Source organism: Microtus pennsylvanicus, chromosome 7, assembly GCF_037038515.1.
Source record: "Microtus pennsylvanicus isolate mMicPen1 chromosome 7, mMicPen1.hap1, whole genome shotgun sequence".
In the NCBI taxonomy this organism is placed as follows: domain Eukaryota; kingdom Metazoa; phylum Chordata; class Mammalia; order Rodentia; family Cricetidae; genus Microtus; species Microtus pennsylvanicus.
The window spans coordinates 31,035,441-31,052,005 of NC_134585.1; the positions used below are offsets into that span (position 1 = coordinate 31,035,441).

The 16,565-nt window shown below is 46.7% G+C and overlaps 1 protein-coding gene across 2 annotated transcripts in view; it reads right to left on the reverse strand.

Moving 5' to 3' along the window:
• Npas2 (neuronal PAS domain protein 2) overlaps nucleotides 1–16,565 on the reverse strand; it is a 185,314-nt gene that overhangs the window by 13,928 nt on the left and 154,821 nt on the right. For both annotated transcript variants that reach the window (XM_075980373.1, XM_075980372.1), the window contains exons 16-19: nucleotides 12,961–13,107; nucleotides 6,334–6,531; nucleotides 3,681–3,871; nucleotides 2,654–2,746 (exon numbers count right to left, since the gene is read on the reverse strand). In XM_075980373.1, coding sequence (XP_075836488.1) covers nucleotides 2,654–2,746; nucleotides 3,681–3,871; nucleotides 6,334–6,531; nucleotides 12,961–13,107 — 629 coding nt within the window. The remainder of the gene's footprint in view (nucleotides 1–2,653; nucleotides 2,747–3,680; nucleotides 3,872–6,333; nucleotides 6,532–12,960; nucleotides 13,108–16,565) is intronic.

Genomic DNA, 16,565 nt, shown 5'->3' on the forward strand with positions numbered 1-16,565 from the left:
AATGGTGTCATGTCCACTGACTGATGAATATGTCCACACAAGGGAACGCAACACCTTAGTACTGACATAGGCTACGACAGGACGGAAACTTGAGAACATTATGCTAACTGAAAATTGTCTGTTACCAAAGGGTTTGTCTCCAAAAAGTCAAAATCCCAGAAAGGCAGAGAAAAGGATGGTGATTGCCAGGGGTTCTGTGGGGAGGGGGACTGGAGCTGTTACACAGAGATTCTATCTAGGGAGAGGAAAAGTTCTGGCAATGGATGGTGGGGAATGGCCGTTCAAAGTGCACATGCGCTTGATCCCATTGAACTATATACGTTAATTGTTACAACGGCCGATGCTATAATACGTGTCAATGGCAAATGTTCCATTATGTGTACTTTATCACACTAACAACAACAACATAAGAAGATGTTGGTCATATGATCTTTAACGAGGACCCATGAGTGGCCTTTATGGGAAGGGCTGGAAGAACAGGATGATGTTTGAAGACAATACAAGGAATTCCCCTCTGTGTTTGACTTTTCTCTGTATGAGGTCATCTGTTACAGGCTTTGGGATTCCCAGACTTCCCCTGCAGAGACGTCTGTGTGTATATGGGAGGCAGAGCTGGACACCCCCTGGAGAACAGAACTGTTAGGTCATGTCTGGAAGAGACAGTTGGGTAGGAATGATTGGTTTGACCGAAAATGGCAGTTATAGCTGGGAAAACACTCTGGGGTTTGCCTCATTCACAGAGGAATTGAGCCTCTTTGGAAAGTGAGGTACCAAGCATCTTTCTTTCCACTTACTTGGAACATTTTGGAAGAACAAACAACACAAAACCAAAATCCAAACCCGCCTGCCTAATTGAGACCAGAAGCTGTGAATTTTAAAGATGGCTTCCCACAGGGTGTTTGCCTATGCCTGCTCCGATTACATGGGCAGAGGGAGGGAGGTCAAGTATTAAGGGGCACAGATGACACAGAAAGCTTTCCATATGCTGAAGGGAGACCCCAGACAGGGCCGACAAGGCCATTTTGAAGATTCAAAGCCGAGGGACTTAGTGCTCTGGAGTCATGTAGGTGATGTGTGGCCTTCCAGATACATCCTTGTAAAGCTCAGGATCTCCATTGATGGAAGGAATTGAAGGAATTGAAAGTGTTCTTAAGCCATAGGATAAACAGAAATAGCCCAACACCCCCCGAGCTCCAGAGCTGCTCAGTTTTGCTATTATGGGTTGCAGAAGGCAGAGAAGGAAATCTTAGGGACAGTCCTGGGGGCCACTTGAGAGGACCATGCTTCAATAGTTAGCACTGTCCTGATAAACTTCGAACTCAAATTCAAACAGTGTTTATACAAATAAGGGTCACGTGACAGCCTCCCGTCTAAAGACTGGGCATGGAGGGACACACCTGTAACCCCAGCATTCTCAGGCCAAGGCGGGAGAATCCTGTTGTGAAAGAGGAGGGAAATCAAAACCTAGGGGCGATTTTTTTAAAGCCTGTTTTCTAGTACCATGTGAATGACTCGTCCTCTGTCTCCGGCATCCCTGGTCACTGCGAATTCAACAGCTGTGCAAATCTGCTCCTCAGCAGTGGTAAGTGGAAAAGGGGGGCTTCTCTGGCCCGAGTGTGTTCCCCAAAGCCCATGTGTTGGAAGGGAATCCGATTCCTAAACTCTGTGTTTATGGTCATTTTAGGTGGGGCCCTTGGAAGCAATCAAGGCTGGATGAGGTCATTAGGGTGGTGCCGCCATGTTGACATTAATGGCTTTATAAGAAGAACAAGAGAACTCTGCTGGCTCACTGACTCTCTCTCCCGGGAACGCTCTTCTCCCGTGCAATAATGTTGCAAGAAGCTCCTCACCAGATGCTGAGCAAGTGTCAGCACCTGCCTGGACTTCCATTATCTAGAATCAGGAGGCATATAAAACTCTCATAGATTACCCTGCCTGTGACACTTGGCTAGAATAGTAGACAATGCCCTGAGATGGAAGGGAGGCTGTATCTCTGAAAGGGTAAGGGAGCTTGTATGTGTAGCATCCTCTGGTCCTGGGTACCAGTGCTGGAAGCATGAGGCAGGGAAGCTTAGTGTGGTTGTAAAGTACCCATGGAAGTTGGAGAGAAGCCTTAGGAAGGGGAAAGAGCTGTTGTTCATTCAGGATGTCAGCTAGGATGAAGACTGTGAGATCTGTATCTTTTTTTTTTTTAAAGTCCAAAGATAGCTGTAACCTGTGAGATGCCATTATTTCCTTCAGTTCTCGTTTGGAGCATGAGACTGGGTACCAGGTTTTATCTGTTTACATGAGCGTTGTGGAAGGAAAGCTCTGGGAAAAAGTCACTGAAGGCTATGAGCACACATTGTAGGACATCCACAGTGCACCTGACCAGGACTGTGAAAGCCTGGAATACGGGGGGCTGGAGAGATAGCTCAGTGGTTAAGAGCACTGGCTGCTTTTCCAGAGGTCCTGAGTTCGACTCCCAGCAACTACATGGTGGCTCACAACCATCTGTAATGAGATCTGGCGCTCTTTTCTGGCATGTGGGCATACATAGAGGCAGTATGTTGTATACATAATAAATAAATAAATCTTTAAAAAAAGCCTGGAGTACCACTGCCAGGAATATCATGTCCTGAAGCATCCTTTTAAGGAAAAAAATCCAACCTACTTGACTTGCCGTCCAGTCCTGCTGACTTCCGAGGGCTGCCTGGCATCACAGGACCCGGGCATCATAGGCTGGATGGGCTGGCTCAGCAACAGCCTTTCAAAGGAGAAAGAGAAAAGGGACAGTATACAGTACTTGTGATGGTTGGTTTTCAAACTGTCACCCTGATACAATCCAGAGTCACCTGGGAAGAGAGTCTTTTTTTTTTTTTAATTTATTTGTTTATTAAGGATTTCTGCCTCCTCCCCGCAACCGCCTCCCATTTCCCTCCCCCTCCCCCGATCAAGTCCCCCTCGAAGAGCAATCAGGGTTCCCTGACCTGTGGGAAGCCCAAGGACCGCCCACCTCTATCCAGGTGAGCATCCAAACTGCCTAGGCTCCCCCAAAGCCAGTACGTGCAGTAGGATCAAAAACCCACTGCGATAGTTCTTGAGTTCTCAGTATTCCTCATTGTCTGCTATGTTCAGCTAGTCCGGATTTATGGGAAGAGAGTCTTGAGGGACTGTCTATACTGTGTTGGCCTGTGAGCATGTCTTGGGAGAGACCGTCTTAAATTAATTGCTGTGGCCAGCTCACTGCAGGCAGCACCATTCTCTAGACAGGGCTCTTGAAACGTGTAAGAGCGGAGCGATCAAGTTGAGCACAAGCAAGCGAGTGAGCATGTATGCATTCATTTCTCTCTACTTTTTACCGTGCATGCCATGGGACTTGGTGTTTCAAGTTCCTGTCTTAACTTTTTCACAGTAATGGACTGTAACCTGGAATTGTAAGCAGAAGAAAACTCCATTCTCACCCAAGTTCCTTTATGGTAGAGTGGTTTTTGTTTGTTTGTTTGTTTTTAAATTACAGAAACAGAAATGAACTAGAACAGTACCCAAACTGTGGCTCCCTGATGGCAGTATTATGAGTCACACGACAGGTCATTGTCCCTGACCTTCAGGACCCCAAGGTCTTCCCTGCTGTCACCTTAACTGAGACCAACTGGGGAAGCCTTGGAAGTTTCCTGCCTCTCGACAGGGTGGTTTCGTACCTGAGCTGCCGATCGTGGCTGAAGTCAGGGCTGGGCTGGCACTGGCTGGCATCCTGAGAGGTGGGAGCAGCCGTGGTGAGGCTCAGGCCTGGCGGAAGCACGGCAGTCGCGCTGCTGAATTGGGCTGGCAGGCTGCTCACTGACCGGCTGTTGGCAGGCAGCAGCTGTGAGCTTCTCATGGCCTTTGGACCCTGGAGCATCGGTTAACAAGAGGGAAAGTTCAGACTCGGCCCAGACCATCTCTCTAGGAAAGCTCACACAACTTCCATCTTGCCTTGCCTCTAAGGTAGGGCCTAGCAACAGTGCAGCAAATGGTTTTTATTTTGAGCATCTTTCCCACCGGATTGTAAGCACCTTGAAGATTCTGAAAATCTCGTCTCGTGTTCCAGGCTCTCAGCAGAACTGAACCATTGAACTGCGGGTTTTCTTTTTCCTTCCACATTTTGCTTCTGTAACAAAGAGCTCTTTGCTGTTTGTCTACCTCACTGGTCCTACGCTGGCCTCAGGGCCTTTGCACAGGCTGATTCATCTTGACAAAAGGTTCTTCAGGTGGATGCTGATACAGCTGACTCTTACCACCCCCCACCGGCTTTGCTGACACATAGTCCTCCCAGGGAGGCCTCTTCTGACCATCTGTTTAAATCTACAACGCGTCTCCTGCCTGGCATTCCCATGCCACCCTCTGACACACTGTGCTGTGTACCCATTTGTTGCTGTTCTGCCCATTGGAACTTCATGGATCTCTCAGTGCAAGCCATGCAGTGAGCTTCAATAAACATCTACTGCCTCAGATAACAAGTGAACGAGGGGGTGGCCTTGCCCTGATTTTTCTTTTCTGTCTGTGACACTGACTGACCTTTCCTATGGTGACACCCTAAGGCTTTAGATTTTAGCTTTTACAATAATCTTCTAGTATCTGTGTAAACTTTTCCTCAGTCTTTGCTTTTCCAAAATCCCCTTGGTCATTCTCACCTATTAGTTTTGTGTTTTGTTTTGATGACTCTTTCAAGTTAAAAGGCTGTGTTTTTAGGCAAAACTCTTAATTTGTTTAAGGGTTAACTAAGCTCCCTTCTGTGTGTAGATTTGATTCTAATCCCTGAACAAAGTACTTGGAAAACATCACATCTGTACTGACCATGCACAGCTGTCCTCATCATCCCTAGATAACAATTATTCCTATAGCTCTGGTGTTATATTGGTCATTATAAGTCATCTATGGAACTGGAGCAATGGCTCAGCTGTTAAGAGCACTGTCTGTTCTTCCAGAGAACCCAGGTTCTTTTCCCAGCGTTCACATGGTAGCTCACAACCAGGTGCAAATCCATGTCCAGGGGATTTGATCCCTTCTTGTGGCTTCTGTGGGTACCAGGCATGCAGAGCACAGACATACATGTGGACACCCATAGACATAGAATCAAACAAACATCTGAGATGAGTTAAAACACGAAGGGGTCTGGAATGCAGCACACTGGTCCAGTGTTTCCACGGCATCTAAGAAGACCCGAGTCTGAGCCCCAGAATGAATAAATAAGGAAATAAACTATATAGGAGGATGCATGCATATCTTGTGTCAACACTTTATCATTTGATATGAGGGACTTGGGTCTCCTCAAGTTTTGGCATCCATGAACAATTTCATACCATCCACTACGGATCTGGAGGGATGGCTTTACTTATCCATCCTGCACTGTCCACTGGCCCAGTTTCCAGATTCTCTACCGGATGAGGAACACCTTGAGGTCTACAACACCCCTCTTTTATTGCTGCTCCCTAGGGAACAGATACACACTGGTGGTGTAGGAGGTCCTTCTACATTTGTGTTGCTTTCATTGGTTGAAATAAAGAAGCTGCCTTGGCCTTTTGATAGGGCAGCCCTTAGGTGGGCGGAGTAGACAGAACAGAAGGTTGGGAAGAAGGGAAGTGTGGCAGATGCCATGCTTCTCCTGCCCAAGACGGACGATGGTTAGACTCATGCCGGTAAGCTACAACCTCGTGGTAACACAGAGATGAATAGAAATGGGTTAATCAAGATGTGAGAGTTAGCCAATAAGAGGCTAGAGCTAATGGGCCAGGCAGTGTTTAAATGAATAGAGTTTCTGTGTAATTATTTAGGGGTTAAGCTAGCCAGGCGGCGGGACACAGTCTGCTTTCCTTACAACACACTGGAGTCCATTGTGTGGCTGTGGAGGCATCAGGAGAGGCAGCGATCTGCCATCTATGCTGTGATTTCTCAGAACAAGGGACTCAGGACTTTGCTCTGCTCCATACAAGTGTCACTTACCATAGTGACCTGGTTAAATTGTGAGGTCACTGGTGGTTTGTACTGCATGGCAATGGCTACCAAAAAAAGGGTTTTGTAGGTGGTCCGGGGGCAAGGGACAGTGAACAGAGGTAGGTATTTACATGACAGTGACGAGAGAGGACAGGTAGGGAAGGGACATAAAGCCCAGGTGCAAAGTGCAGAAAGAAAAACAATATAGCTCGGACCCTCAAAATGGCTTTATAATAATAATTAAATAAAAACACACACGCGTACTCTTCCCCTAGTTCAGACAAAGGTTTCCAGAATTGCACAGCTGCAGGAGCCAAGTGCCTCTTGGCTGCGCGAGCATACCCTAGGGATGCAGACAGGATGCGCAGGAGGGAACAGTACCTGGGTGGATATCACATTCGATTCTCGGAGCAGGTGCTGGCTTGTGACTTGGGTCGACGTGATCTGCCCTGGCAGCGGACTGTCAACCACGAGCTGGGGCTGAGAGGCTGCTGCAGGCCTTTGCTGCAGCTGCTGCTGGCTTGTTGGTCGCTGGGCACTGCTGAAGCTCAGGGACACAGCTGGCTGCTGCAGAAACATCTGGGAAGAGAAGAGAAATGCCTGTGAAGTCTGGGCTGTGTGGGCTTCGCACGTGTCCACCTTCATTGTCTTCCTTGTCCCAGGGAAGAGGGAAAAATGCCTGGAATCCTTGACACACCTCAAAATGATCCCCTGGCAGCAGATAGTGTGTGTCTGTGATGCTGCCAGCGTGGACCAACACACTGCACAGAATTGTCTGGGTCAGAAAGAGAGAGTACCTGCCCTCCTGAGGGTCACAGTTAAGTGACTGGGATCTGATAGTGCCAAAGAGGCCTGTGTCTAGATTTTCTTTTTCTTTCTTTCTTTCTTTCTTTCTTTCTTTCTTTCTTTCTTTCTTTCTTTCTTTCTTTCTTTCTCTTTCTTCCCCCCCCCCACCTCCTTTTTTGGAGCCTGTCCCGGAGCTCTAGCTCTTGTAGACCAGGCTGGCCTCAAATTCACAGAGATCTGCCTGTCTCTGCCTCCCGAGTCCTGGGATTAAAGGCACACGCCACCACTGCCTGGCTTATCTCTTTCCTTTTCTCTTCTTCCTTCCTTCCTTCCTTCCTTCCTTCCTTCCTTCCTTCCTTCCTTCCTTCCTTCCTTTCCTAAAGATTTATTTATTTGTTAATGTATACAGTGTCCTGTCTGCATGTATGTCTACAGGCCAGAAGAGGGCACCAGATCTCACTACAAATGGTTGTGAGCCACCATGTGATTTCTGGTTCTTGAACTCAGGACCTCTGGAAGAACAGTCAGTGCTCTTAACCACGAAGCCATCTCTCCAAGCCTTAAAGACGACCTACTTGAATTGCAAATAAGGTCCCGCCACTGAGAATGATCTTGGGCAATAGTCATAACTTTTTCAGTGAGTTGGTTTCTTCATTCATGTAGGACTCACTGTATCAGTTAGGGTTACTATTGCTGCGATAAAACACCAAAGCAAGCTTCAGTTTCCCTGAATAACCCCTTTAGTCCCAGACCTTCAACTGCTACTGAGACTGCACCTTCACCAACGGCTTCTTCTGGCCTCCCACGTGCCAGGTCTCAGCTGTTCACTCCAACTCATTTATGACTTCAAAACCAGTGCCAACTGGGTGACGCTTATTCCGCCAGTTCAGCTATCAGTACAAGACACAACCTTTGCTGCCCTTGGTACACAGCTTCATGTGCTGACTCTAAGGAAACACTTCTCGGAAGATTTCACCCCATTAATTCTGATCTCTTCTTAATCATTGCTTTCTTCCTAGCTCCAGCTGACCAGAACTGATTGTCCCAGCAAAGCAAACGTTTCACTTTTGTGGTTCTGGTCTCTCATTAATCACAGCCCATTCTTCAGTTCTAACTGACCAGATACCACAGATTCTTCACACAAATGGCCTGGCAGAGAGTCTTTGCTTCCGTCTGAAACTTCACAGGCTAGGTCTCCATCCTCTGCATTTCTCTCCACACCCCAAGCTTTGCATTCTCAGTGATTCTTTTAAACCCACTTTTAAAAGTTCCAAAGTCTTTCCACACTCCTTCCAAAAACATGTGGTCAGGTCTATCACAGCAACACCCTGCTCTCCTGGTACCAATTTCTGTGTTAGTCTGGGTTACTATTGCTCTGCTGAAACACCATGACCAAAAGCAAGTTAGGAAGGAAAGGGCTCATTTAGCTTGTGCTACTACATCTCTGTCAGACACTGAAGGATGTCAGGACAGGAACTCAAACACGGCAGGAACCTCGAGGCAGGAGGCAGGAGGCCATAGAGTGGTGCTGTGGCTTGCTCTCAAGGCTTGCTCAGCCTGCTTTCTTAGAGAACCCAGCACCATCAGCCCAAGGGTGGCTCCAACTACAATGGATTGGACCCTCCCCCATCAATCACACATTAAGAAAGGCTGGCCTACAGCTGTATCTTAATGGAGGCATTTTCTCCATGGGAGTTCCCTCCTTTCAGACAACTTTAGCTTGGGTCAAGCTGACAGGGAACTAGCCAGCCCAGTGACAGTTGTAGCACATAGTATCAGAAAGGATTAGTGAAGGCAAGACAGAGTACACACTTAAGATGCAGGAAGTGTTGAATGAATACTAGACAAGAACAACGCACTTCAAATAGAAGAGAGAGATCTCTGCTCCTTTGCTTGGGCATATAGGGTCCTGGGAAAGGTATGGATGGGAAAAGACACAGCCAAACAGATAAGGGAACAAATCTTTTTGCTCCAGCTGTCTCTGGTAGTGTCATGGAGCTAACAGTTTGGTATGTTACGCTGGCCCATCTGTGTTGATCCATAAGGATTAAAACCCTTGTTCTCTTTAGCCTTCCGCCCTCCCACTATACGGCCAAGTGAGGTATACATATTTGGATAGCTAGCTGGTTGGATGTTTGGCTAGACTGAAGGATGTCTCAAAGAACCAATCAAGGAACATGTTGTTCAAGTAGCACAGACACTGAGAGAAACAATTAATAAATGGGTCCTCCAGAAGCTGAGAAGCTTCTGTAAAGCAAAGGACAAGGTCAACAAGACAAAATGGCAGCTTACAACCCACATCGGACAGAAGGCCGATCTCCAAAATATACGAAGAACTCAAAAAATTGGTCATCAAAAGAACAAATAATCCAATAAAAAATGGAGTGTAGACCTAAACAGAGAACTCTCCACAGAGGACTCTAAAATGGCTAAAAGACACTTAAGTAAATGCTCAACATCCTTAGCCATCAGAGAAATACAAATCAAAACAACTCTGACTTTCCATCTTACACCTGTAAGAATGGCCAAGATCAAAAATTCTGGTGACAGTTTATGCTGGAGAGGTTCCATGTAAAGGGAACACTCCTGCATTGCTAGTGGGAGTGCAAGCTGGTACAGCTCCTCTAGATGTCAGTGTGGTGATTTCTCAGAAAATTCGGCAACAACTTTTCTCAAGACCTAGCAATACCACTTTTGGGTATATATCCAAAGGATGCTCAATCGTACCATAAGGACATGTGCTCAATTATGTTCATAGCAGCATTGTTTGTCATAGCCAGAACCTGGAAACAACCTAAATGCCCCTTGACCAAAGAATGGATAAGGAAAATGTGGTACATTTACACAATGGAGTACTACACAGCAGAAAAAAATAACGACATCTTGAAATTTGCAGGCAAATGTATGGAGCTAGAAAACATCAGATTGAGTGAGCTAACCCAGACCCAGAGAGACAAATATAATATTACTCATAAGTGGTTTTTAAACACAAAGCAAAGAAAAGCAGCCTACAAATCACAATCCCAGAGAACCTAGACAACAAAGAGGACCCTAAGAGACATACATGGATCTAATCTCCATGGAAGTAGAAAAAGACAAGATCTCCTGAGTAAATTGGGAGCATGGAGACCATGGAAGAGGGTTGAAGGGGAGGGGTGAAGCTTAATAAAAACAATAAAAAAAACCCCACATATTATTTCTCCATTTTTTTTTAAAGGAACTGTCCTTTTAGGCATTCATTAGAATAGCCAGCAGAGGGTGCACATGTTCCAGTTAAAAAAATAATAATAAAAATAAAAAATAAAAAGCAAGAGGCCACTTTCTTCTGGCTGGAGGGAGTGCCAGGGTCTCTCAGCAAAGCTCGACTGATGTGTGTTCCTCACATCTACCTGGGAGCAAACATCAAACCTCCCGAAGGACCTCCTCATAGCCGAACTTTAAAAGAACTCACTAGTACACGCTTAAGTTCCGAGCCCGTGAAGCGAGCTCACTGAGCTGTGGTAAAGGACTCCGACTGAGTGGGATCCTGGCTTGCCTCTGAGCACAGATGTCCATGCCTCTGGTTTTTTGTTTTTTTATATCAACAACAGAGAAGAATTTCGTGGACTTCTCCAAAAGGTTCTGGGGTCAGTTTTATAGAAAAATAGTTCCTCGAACCAAGTAAGAAAAGTATGTCAGAAAAAATAGGCCACACTTATGTGTAATTTTCCACTCTTCATACCTGCCTAGTGTTGCAAATTATTGTTATTATTAAAGGACATCCAGAAGTAATTAATATAGGAACGGTACAAAAAGGCCTGTATGCTATGACATCATCCCCAGGCTTCAGCGATCGCCAATATGTTATCATCCTTCTGTCTTCCCTCTCTGGTGGTGTGTGGGGTAGAGGTGTGGGGAGCCTATAGTCGTTTCCACTTCCTTATATTTATGGTTGAATCAGCTTTTTTTTTTTTTAAGAAAAAAAAACAAGGATCACATTTTGGTAGGAGTTTCAGGATGTATTTAAGTCTTGCAGAAAAACAAAAAGTCAGGCTGTTGGAGGAGATGTTCTCTGGTTTGATTATCTGTGGATCTCCATGTCCTTTTGGAAAATTCCATTGCGAAGATGAGGACAGAGGAATGCATGCAGAGAAGGCTAGCAGCAGAGGGCTTAGCTTCCACCGGGAAGAGGTGCACCAAAGGGCTTGGCATCACAGGGGAGGTGTCCACTGAGGGCTTGGCTTCTAGAAGGAAGATGTACATTCGGGTTCCTTTTCTCCACAGGGATGCATACACTGGAGGGCATAGATTCAGCAAGGGAGGTGTGCATGACTTCCCCAAGGGAGGTGTGCACGGGAGAGCTTATGTGGGAGAGGGAGGCGTGCACTGGAGAGCTTATGTTGCATAGGGAGGTGTGCACTGAAGAGCTTACGGTGCAGACGGAGGTGAGAGGTTGGTTTTCGCAGGGTGGTGCGCACACTGAAGGACATAGCCACAGAGAGTCCTGGACTTTAGGACCTGGCATCTCCAAGCCTGGAGAGCACTAGAACAGTCTATATCCACAGGGAAGGCACACACAGGGGGACTGGGTTCCCACGGCTCCTTGTAGAACTCAGGTACCTATGTGTTTTGGCACACATCTATGCTTTGGGGGGAGGGGTTCACAAAATGGGTCCCTAGTGGGGAAACATCTTATTCTTTACAGCTGGGAGCAAAAGTGGTAGCTTTGCTGCCTATTATTTTAAAGCCTTGCTCTAATGTGGCACAGGCAGGAAGCAGAAGGCTCCAGGCGCTCTGGAGGATGTTCATACGCCTACCTTGCTTTTTAGCACTTTCTGTTTCAGCCCCCCCTTCCTGTTAGTATAAAAATTCCATTAATGTAATTGAAGCGAGACAAGTTCAAGGCTAGCAACCAGGTTATGGATCTGTGCGGGAGAAAAAAAAATACTGCGCTTGGGGAAGAATGAGTAACAAGTGGCCTTTTATGAATTTGACAGTTCGATGATCACGCTTTTAATTTTGTGGAACTGCTCCAGCGTCTACCCGTGTCCAGGCAGAGAAGTCACTGCAGCAGAGGGAGAGTGTAGCTCACCGAGGAAGGCTTGCAAGAACACAGAAGGTTTTCCGCGCGCTTCAGCACAGGTGTATCTTAGGTTGTCCCTTCTGGTAAGAGTGCCATGCAGGGGCTGGAAGGACAGGATCAGCAGGTGCCACCGAGGTCCCCTGAACCTCCCAGCAGAGCTGATGAGTACTTAGGGAAGCAGAATGGCTGGAGAGAGGATTCTGTGACCATCCAATGAAACCACATTGTCATTTGTAAGTCTTGCCCCTCAGTACCCACCATGGTGTGCCTGTCGCTGCTGGATGCTCGGGGGGCGTCGGTGTGGACAGAAGTGTAATCAGTGGGGACAATTCTGTGGGCACTGTCCTAATCTGTCCTTTCTGCCCTCTGTAGCTTGCCTAAGGTGGCTATAAATGCTTGGTGCTTTCAAGACAGTCTCAAGGTTAGTTACAGTGACGTTGGCAGTTAAAGGCTGGGCCCAATTCCATAAAGTTAAGCAGTCCTGAACTAAAATATGCATAACTCTCCGCAAGGGTGGGGGAGTCCATGTAACCTATCCTTGAGGTAGATCTGATATTTGTGTCCCTGATGAACACACCCAAACCCCAAACAAACAAACGATTCTTAGAAGAATTCCAAGCGATGAATCTGGGTTTATGGCATAGGCCACTGTAGTCAGACTATGGAGCGTCCCCACGGACTTTCACCAGTGGGGTGGCAGGGTGACAGACCACTGTCTCTATTGCTTCCTTAGGCTCCAGAATAGGTAGCATGGCTTCTCATCTCCTGCTCTGTCAGAGAAGACAGCAGAGCTTTCTGCAGTGACCTGGCCTGGCTCTATGAAACCTAGCTATAGAGGTCCTGGGAGGTGGAATCCATGACCGAGGGGACATCTAGGCAGGGAAACCAGATGATGGTTTCCAGAAAGGAAATTCAGGAGGGACAGAAAACAGAAACGCACCCACAGAAGTGAGGGGCGAGGAAGAGGACACTGTGAGGATTTCAAGTCTGACCCCGAGTGGATTTCAAGTTTGTCTCATGTGATCTGTCTGTAGGAGTTCCCACGTGCTTCCTAAGCATGCTAGGTTCTGTAACACAGTGCACAGGGACTTGGGGGGACGTCCTGCCTGCACAGAGGTGTATCCTAAGGAGAGCAGAGGCCAGCCTGTGGGGCACATCACCTGGACGTTGGAGTCCTGGACCAGGCAGAGCTGTTCCTGGATCTTGTGAAGCTCCTCCTGCTGCCACCGGATGTTGGCCTGCAGGATCCGCGTCCTCTGCTCCAGCTGCTCTTTAATGGTCTGGAACATGCTGAATTGTGCTGAAAACTTCAAAAGGAATTGTTTTTAAAAAAGGGTAAATCAGATCAAAGAGTTATTTCAGCCTGAGACTACCCTTGCCACCATCCTGATGAATCAGTCTTACAGGGTTTTCTTTCCTATTCTTCAGCCATTGTCCTCAATATCTCTGAAGAAAACGCTGCTCAGCCCTGAAGGAGGCAGAATCTAGAACAAGGGCTAGGTGTTCTGAGGGTCTCTAGCCAACCTTCCTTGTGCTGATGATGGCAGCAAGCCCTCCTGCCGTCCTCAATTTGATCTAATTTAATCTAATGGGCCTGGTTCCATTGAGGTCTTCTCACCCTTTCCCCGTACTCACCATTGCCTCCCAGAACCACACAGGATGGAACTATGGGCAAGGACAAGGTGATGTTTGCCTCCAGGATGGTCATGGCCGAGGGGGCCCCATAACATGAACCGTTAGTTTGCTTCACCCGAACAACGTGCTCCCCCCTCTGAATCCCTTCCTGAAACTGAGATTGGCCTTAGAAAACTCTATACCCTTTACATCTCCTTCAACAAGGGCTCTTTCCTTGCTGGAAATCAAAAGAGAGACATAGGGGTGGCCTTCCTTGGGTGCACAATCCCTGCTCTGGGCTTGCTTTCTCCTTTCTTTCTTATTTCCCTTCCAGTCCCTTTCCCATTCCTCCCTTCGCCCGTCTTTTTGAGACAGGCTCTTGCTATGTAGCTCAGGTGGGCCTGAACTCATGGCAATCCTCCTGTCCCAATCTGCTGAGTGCTGAGATCACAAATTGTATGTCACCACACCCAGCTTGATGCCTATGTTTTGAGGCAAATTTGCTAGGTTTGCAGTTTCCCGTTCTCTGTCTCCTCTTTCTCCTTCTTCTATCTTTTCTCACTTCTTCTTTACTTCTCTCCTTCCTTCCCTTTCTTCTTTCTTCCTCTCTCTCCTCCTCATCTCTTTCTCTTTCTTCCGTTTTTTTTTTAAACAGCGACTTCCTCTTTTTTCCTCAACCTCTACCCCTATATCTTCCTGCTCTGTTGCTTGTCCACCGTCGTTTTGCAAATATCCATGAAATCTGTCCTTTTTCTACTCTGGCCTTTGACCTCTCCTACATGGCAAAGAAAGAAGGGCGGTGGAGTTGAGAATGCAGATAGAATCTTCTGGAAGATGCACCATTTTGGAACAGCATACCAACAGAAAGTGTAGGCTGGGAGTGTGGCTCGGTGGGAGAGTATATGCCGAACAAATACAAGGCCCTGGGTTCAGTCCCTAGTACTGGCCAAAACTAGAGCCTATAATGGTAAGGGTAGTTGCCATTGTTTGCAGAGAGTCCCACTCATCAGCCATCCCCCAGGCAAGCAGACATAGGAACACCCCACTTCTCCACTGCAAACTTCATTTCTTCACCATAAACCCATGCCAAGTGTATTAGAGGTCAGAGAGCTGCATGGGTATAGGGACAAACTGGACCTGAGTCTCAGAGGTTTTATCAGGAAGCTCCTCTCCTCTCTCATCTCCAGTCCTACCTCAGTGAGAGGAGCTTTGACATCAGACCTCCTCAACAAAAGGTTCCTCGGCCCCACAGGAGTTTAATCATGATTGATGTAGACTAATCTACCCCACATAAATCTCTGCTGCAATGTAACCCATCCAAGTAGGCAGTTGGGGTTTAAAAGAACATTCCACTGAGGGAACAACCAAGCCACACTGGGTATTCAATTAAAAAACAAGCCACAAAGCTTTTGTGGTGGGTTCTATAAGGTCTGTAAATGTCAGGGTCTCATGGTATACTCGAGAAGAGCTGGCAGTAGGGTGGTTCTGGTTGGGCATGGTAGGGACTACAGGAGCTAGTGTTCTCTCTCTCTCTCTCTCTCTCTCTCTCTCTCTCTCTCTCTCTCTGTGTGTGTGTGTGTGTGTGTGTGTTTGTGTGTGTGTGTGTGTGTGTGTGTGTTTTGCTTGAATTCAAGGCCTTGCACAGCCTAGATAGGTATCCTATCACTGAACTACAGTCATGACAGTGCCCCTTTGTGATAGGGGAATCTACTCTAACTTATGAGTATGAAGGGAAAGAGGCTTTTGGTAAAATTATGAGTTACTCAGACAAATGTCTCCCAAGACATGGATTTTACACCCTGCCCTCGCCACAGGACAATACAATAACAGAAGCTAGGTACGTAACTGAAGGGAAATCATAGCATCTCATCCTCTCTCACTTGCAGTAGCTCGGAGAAGGACTTGAGAAGTCAGGAGAGTTGGCTAGTGTGGCTCCACCCAACTCAGATGCATTTTTAATGCACCCTGAACATGCATACTGAACATGTGCAGACATGCCTCTTCACTGCTATTCTGCAACACTACAGATGACAGCTGTTGGTAGGGTACTGGCATTGGATTGGACACTCATCACCAGAGGGACCTGCAGGATGTGAGAGGGTGTGAGCAGGCTCCATGGAAACATCAGGACCTGAGCTGTCAGGAGAGACAGAACCAGTCTGTCTGTTTTTCATAAGACTGTCTTAAAGAATACAGTGGTTGGGGCTGAAGAGATGGTTCGACATTAGGAACACTTGCTGCTCTAGCCGAAGACCCTCGTTGGTTCAGTTCCCAGAACCTAATGGTAGCTCACAACCATCTCTAATTTTGCCTCCAGGGGAACTGATACTCTGGCCTCTGTGGGCACTTGCATGCACATGGTATGCATAGACACAAATATAAATAAAAAATAAATCTTAAATACAGTTGTTATCATGTATAGAGCACACCACAGACCAAGAATAGTTAGTAATACATAGATTTCAAGAAAAAAATTAGAACTCCCAAAGGGCCAGCTACCATTAGGTATTATAACAATACACTTTTTAAAATTTTTTTCTGAGATGCAAGGCCCAGAAGTGAAAGGGATTTTTGTTTCTTGTGTCTTTGGATTGGAACAAATCACACATTTCATACCATATCTATCTCAAGAACTTGAAAAGGAAGAACACTATTCTGATTTTCTTTTTCCCCCAATGAGGATAAAGATGGACTATTTTAATGAGGAGACTCTGGCTGAACAGCTTTGATATCACTGCTCAAGTCAGACGCTAGCAAGAAGCATATGCTAACACACGTCTTTCTTATTCCAGGAAAGCATCCGAGGCCACTTCTACGAGGGCATATGTTCCGAAATGTTCCCATCAGCAATCTCGGAGCTGTACAGAGAGAGACAGCCAAACTCTGAGAAGCTGAGGTGTTGGTGAATGGCCATCTGGGACACAGGTACAACTTGGGACCAGAGATTGGGACAATGCCAAATGCCTATAAGGAAACTTAAGCTCTTGGCTTAACTGTGGAAACAGAAGTGATTCTGTGCAATACTCCCCGTGACCACAGAGTGGATGGCTTCATGCTGGGGCTCTTGCCCTGAGCCAGGCAAGTGGGGCGTTACACAGCTCTTCTCTAAAATGTTTCTCTTTTCTATTGTCACCCATTTATTCATCTCCAA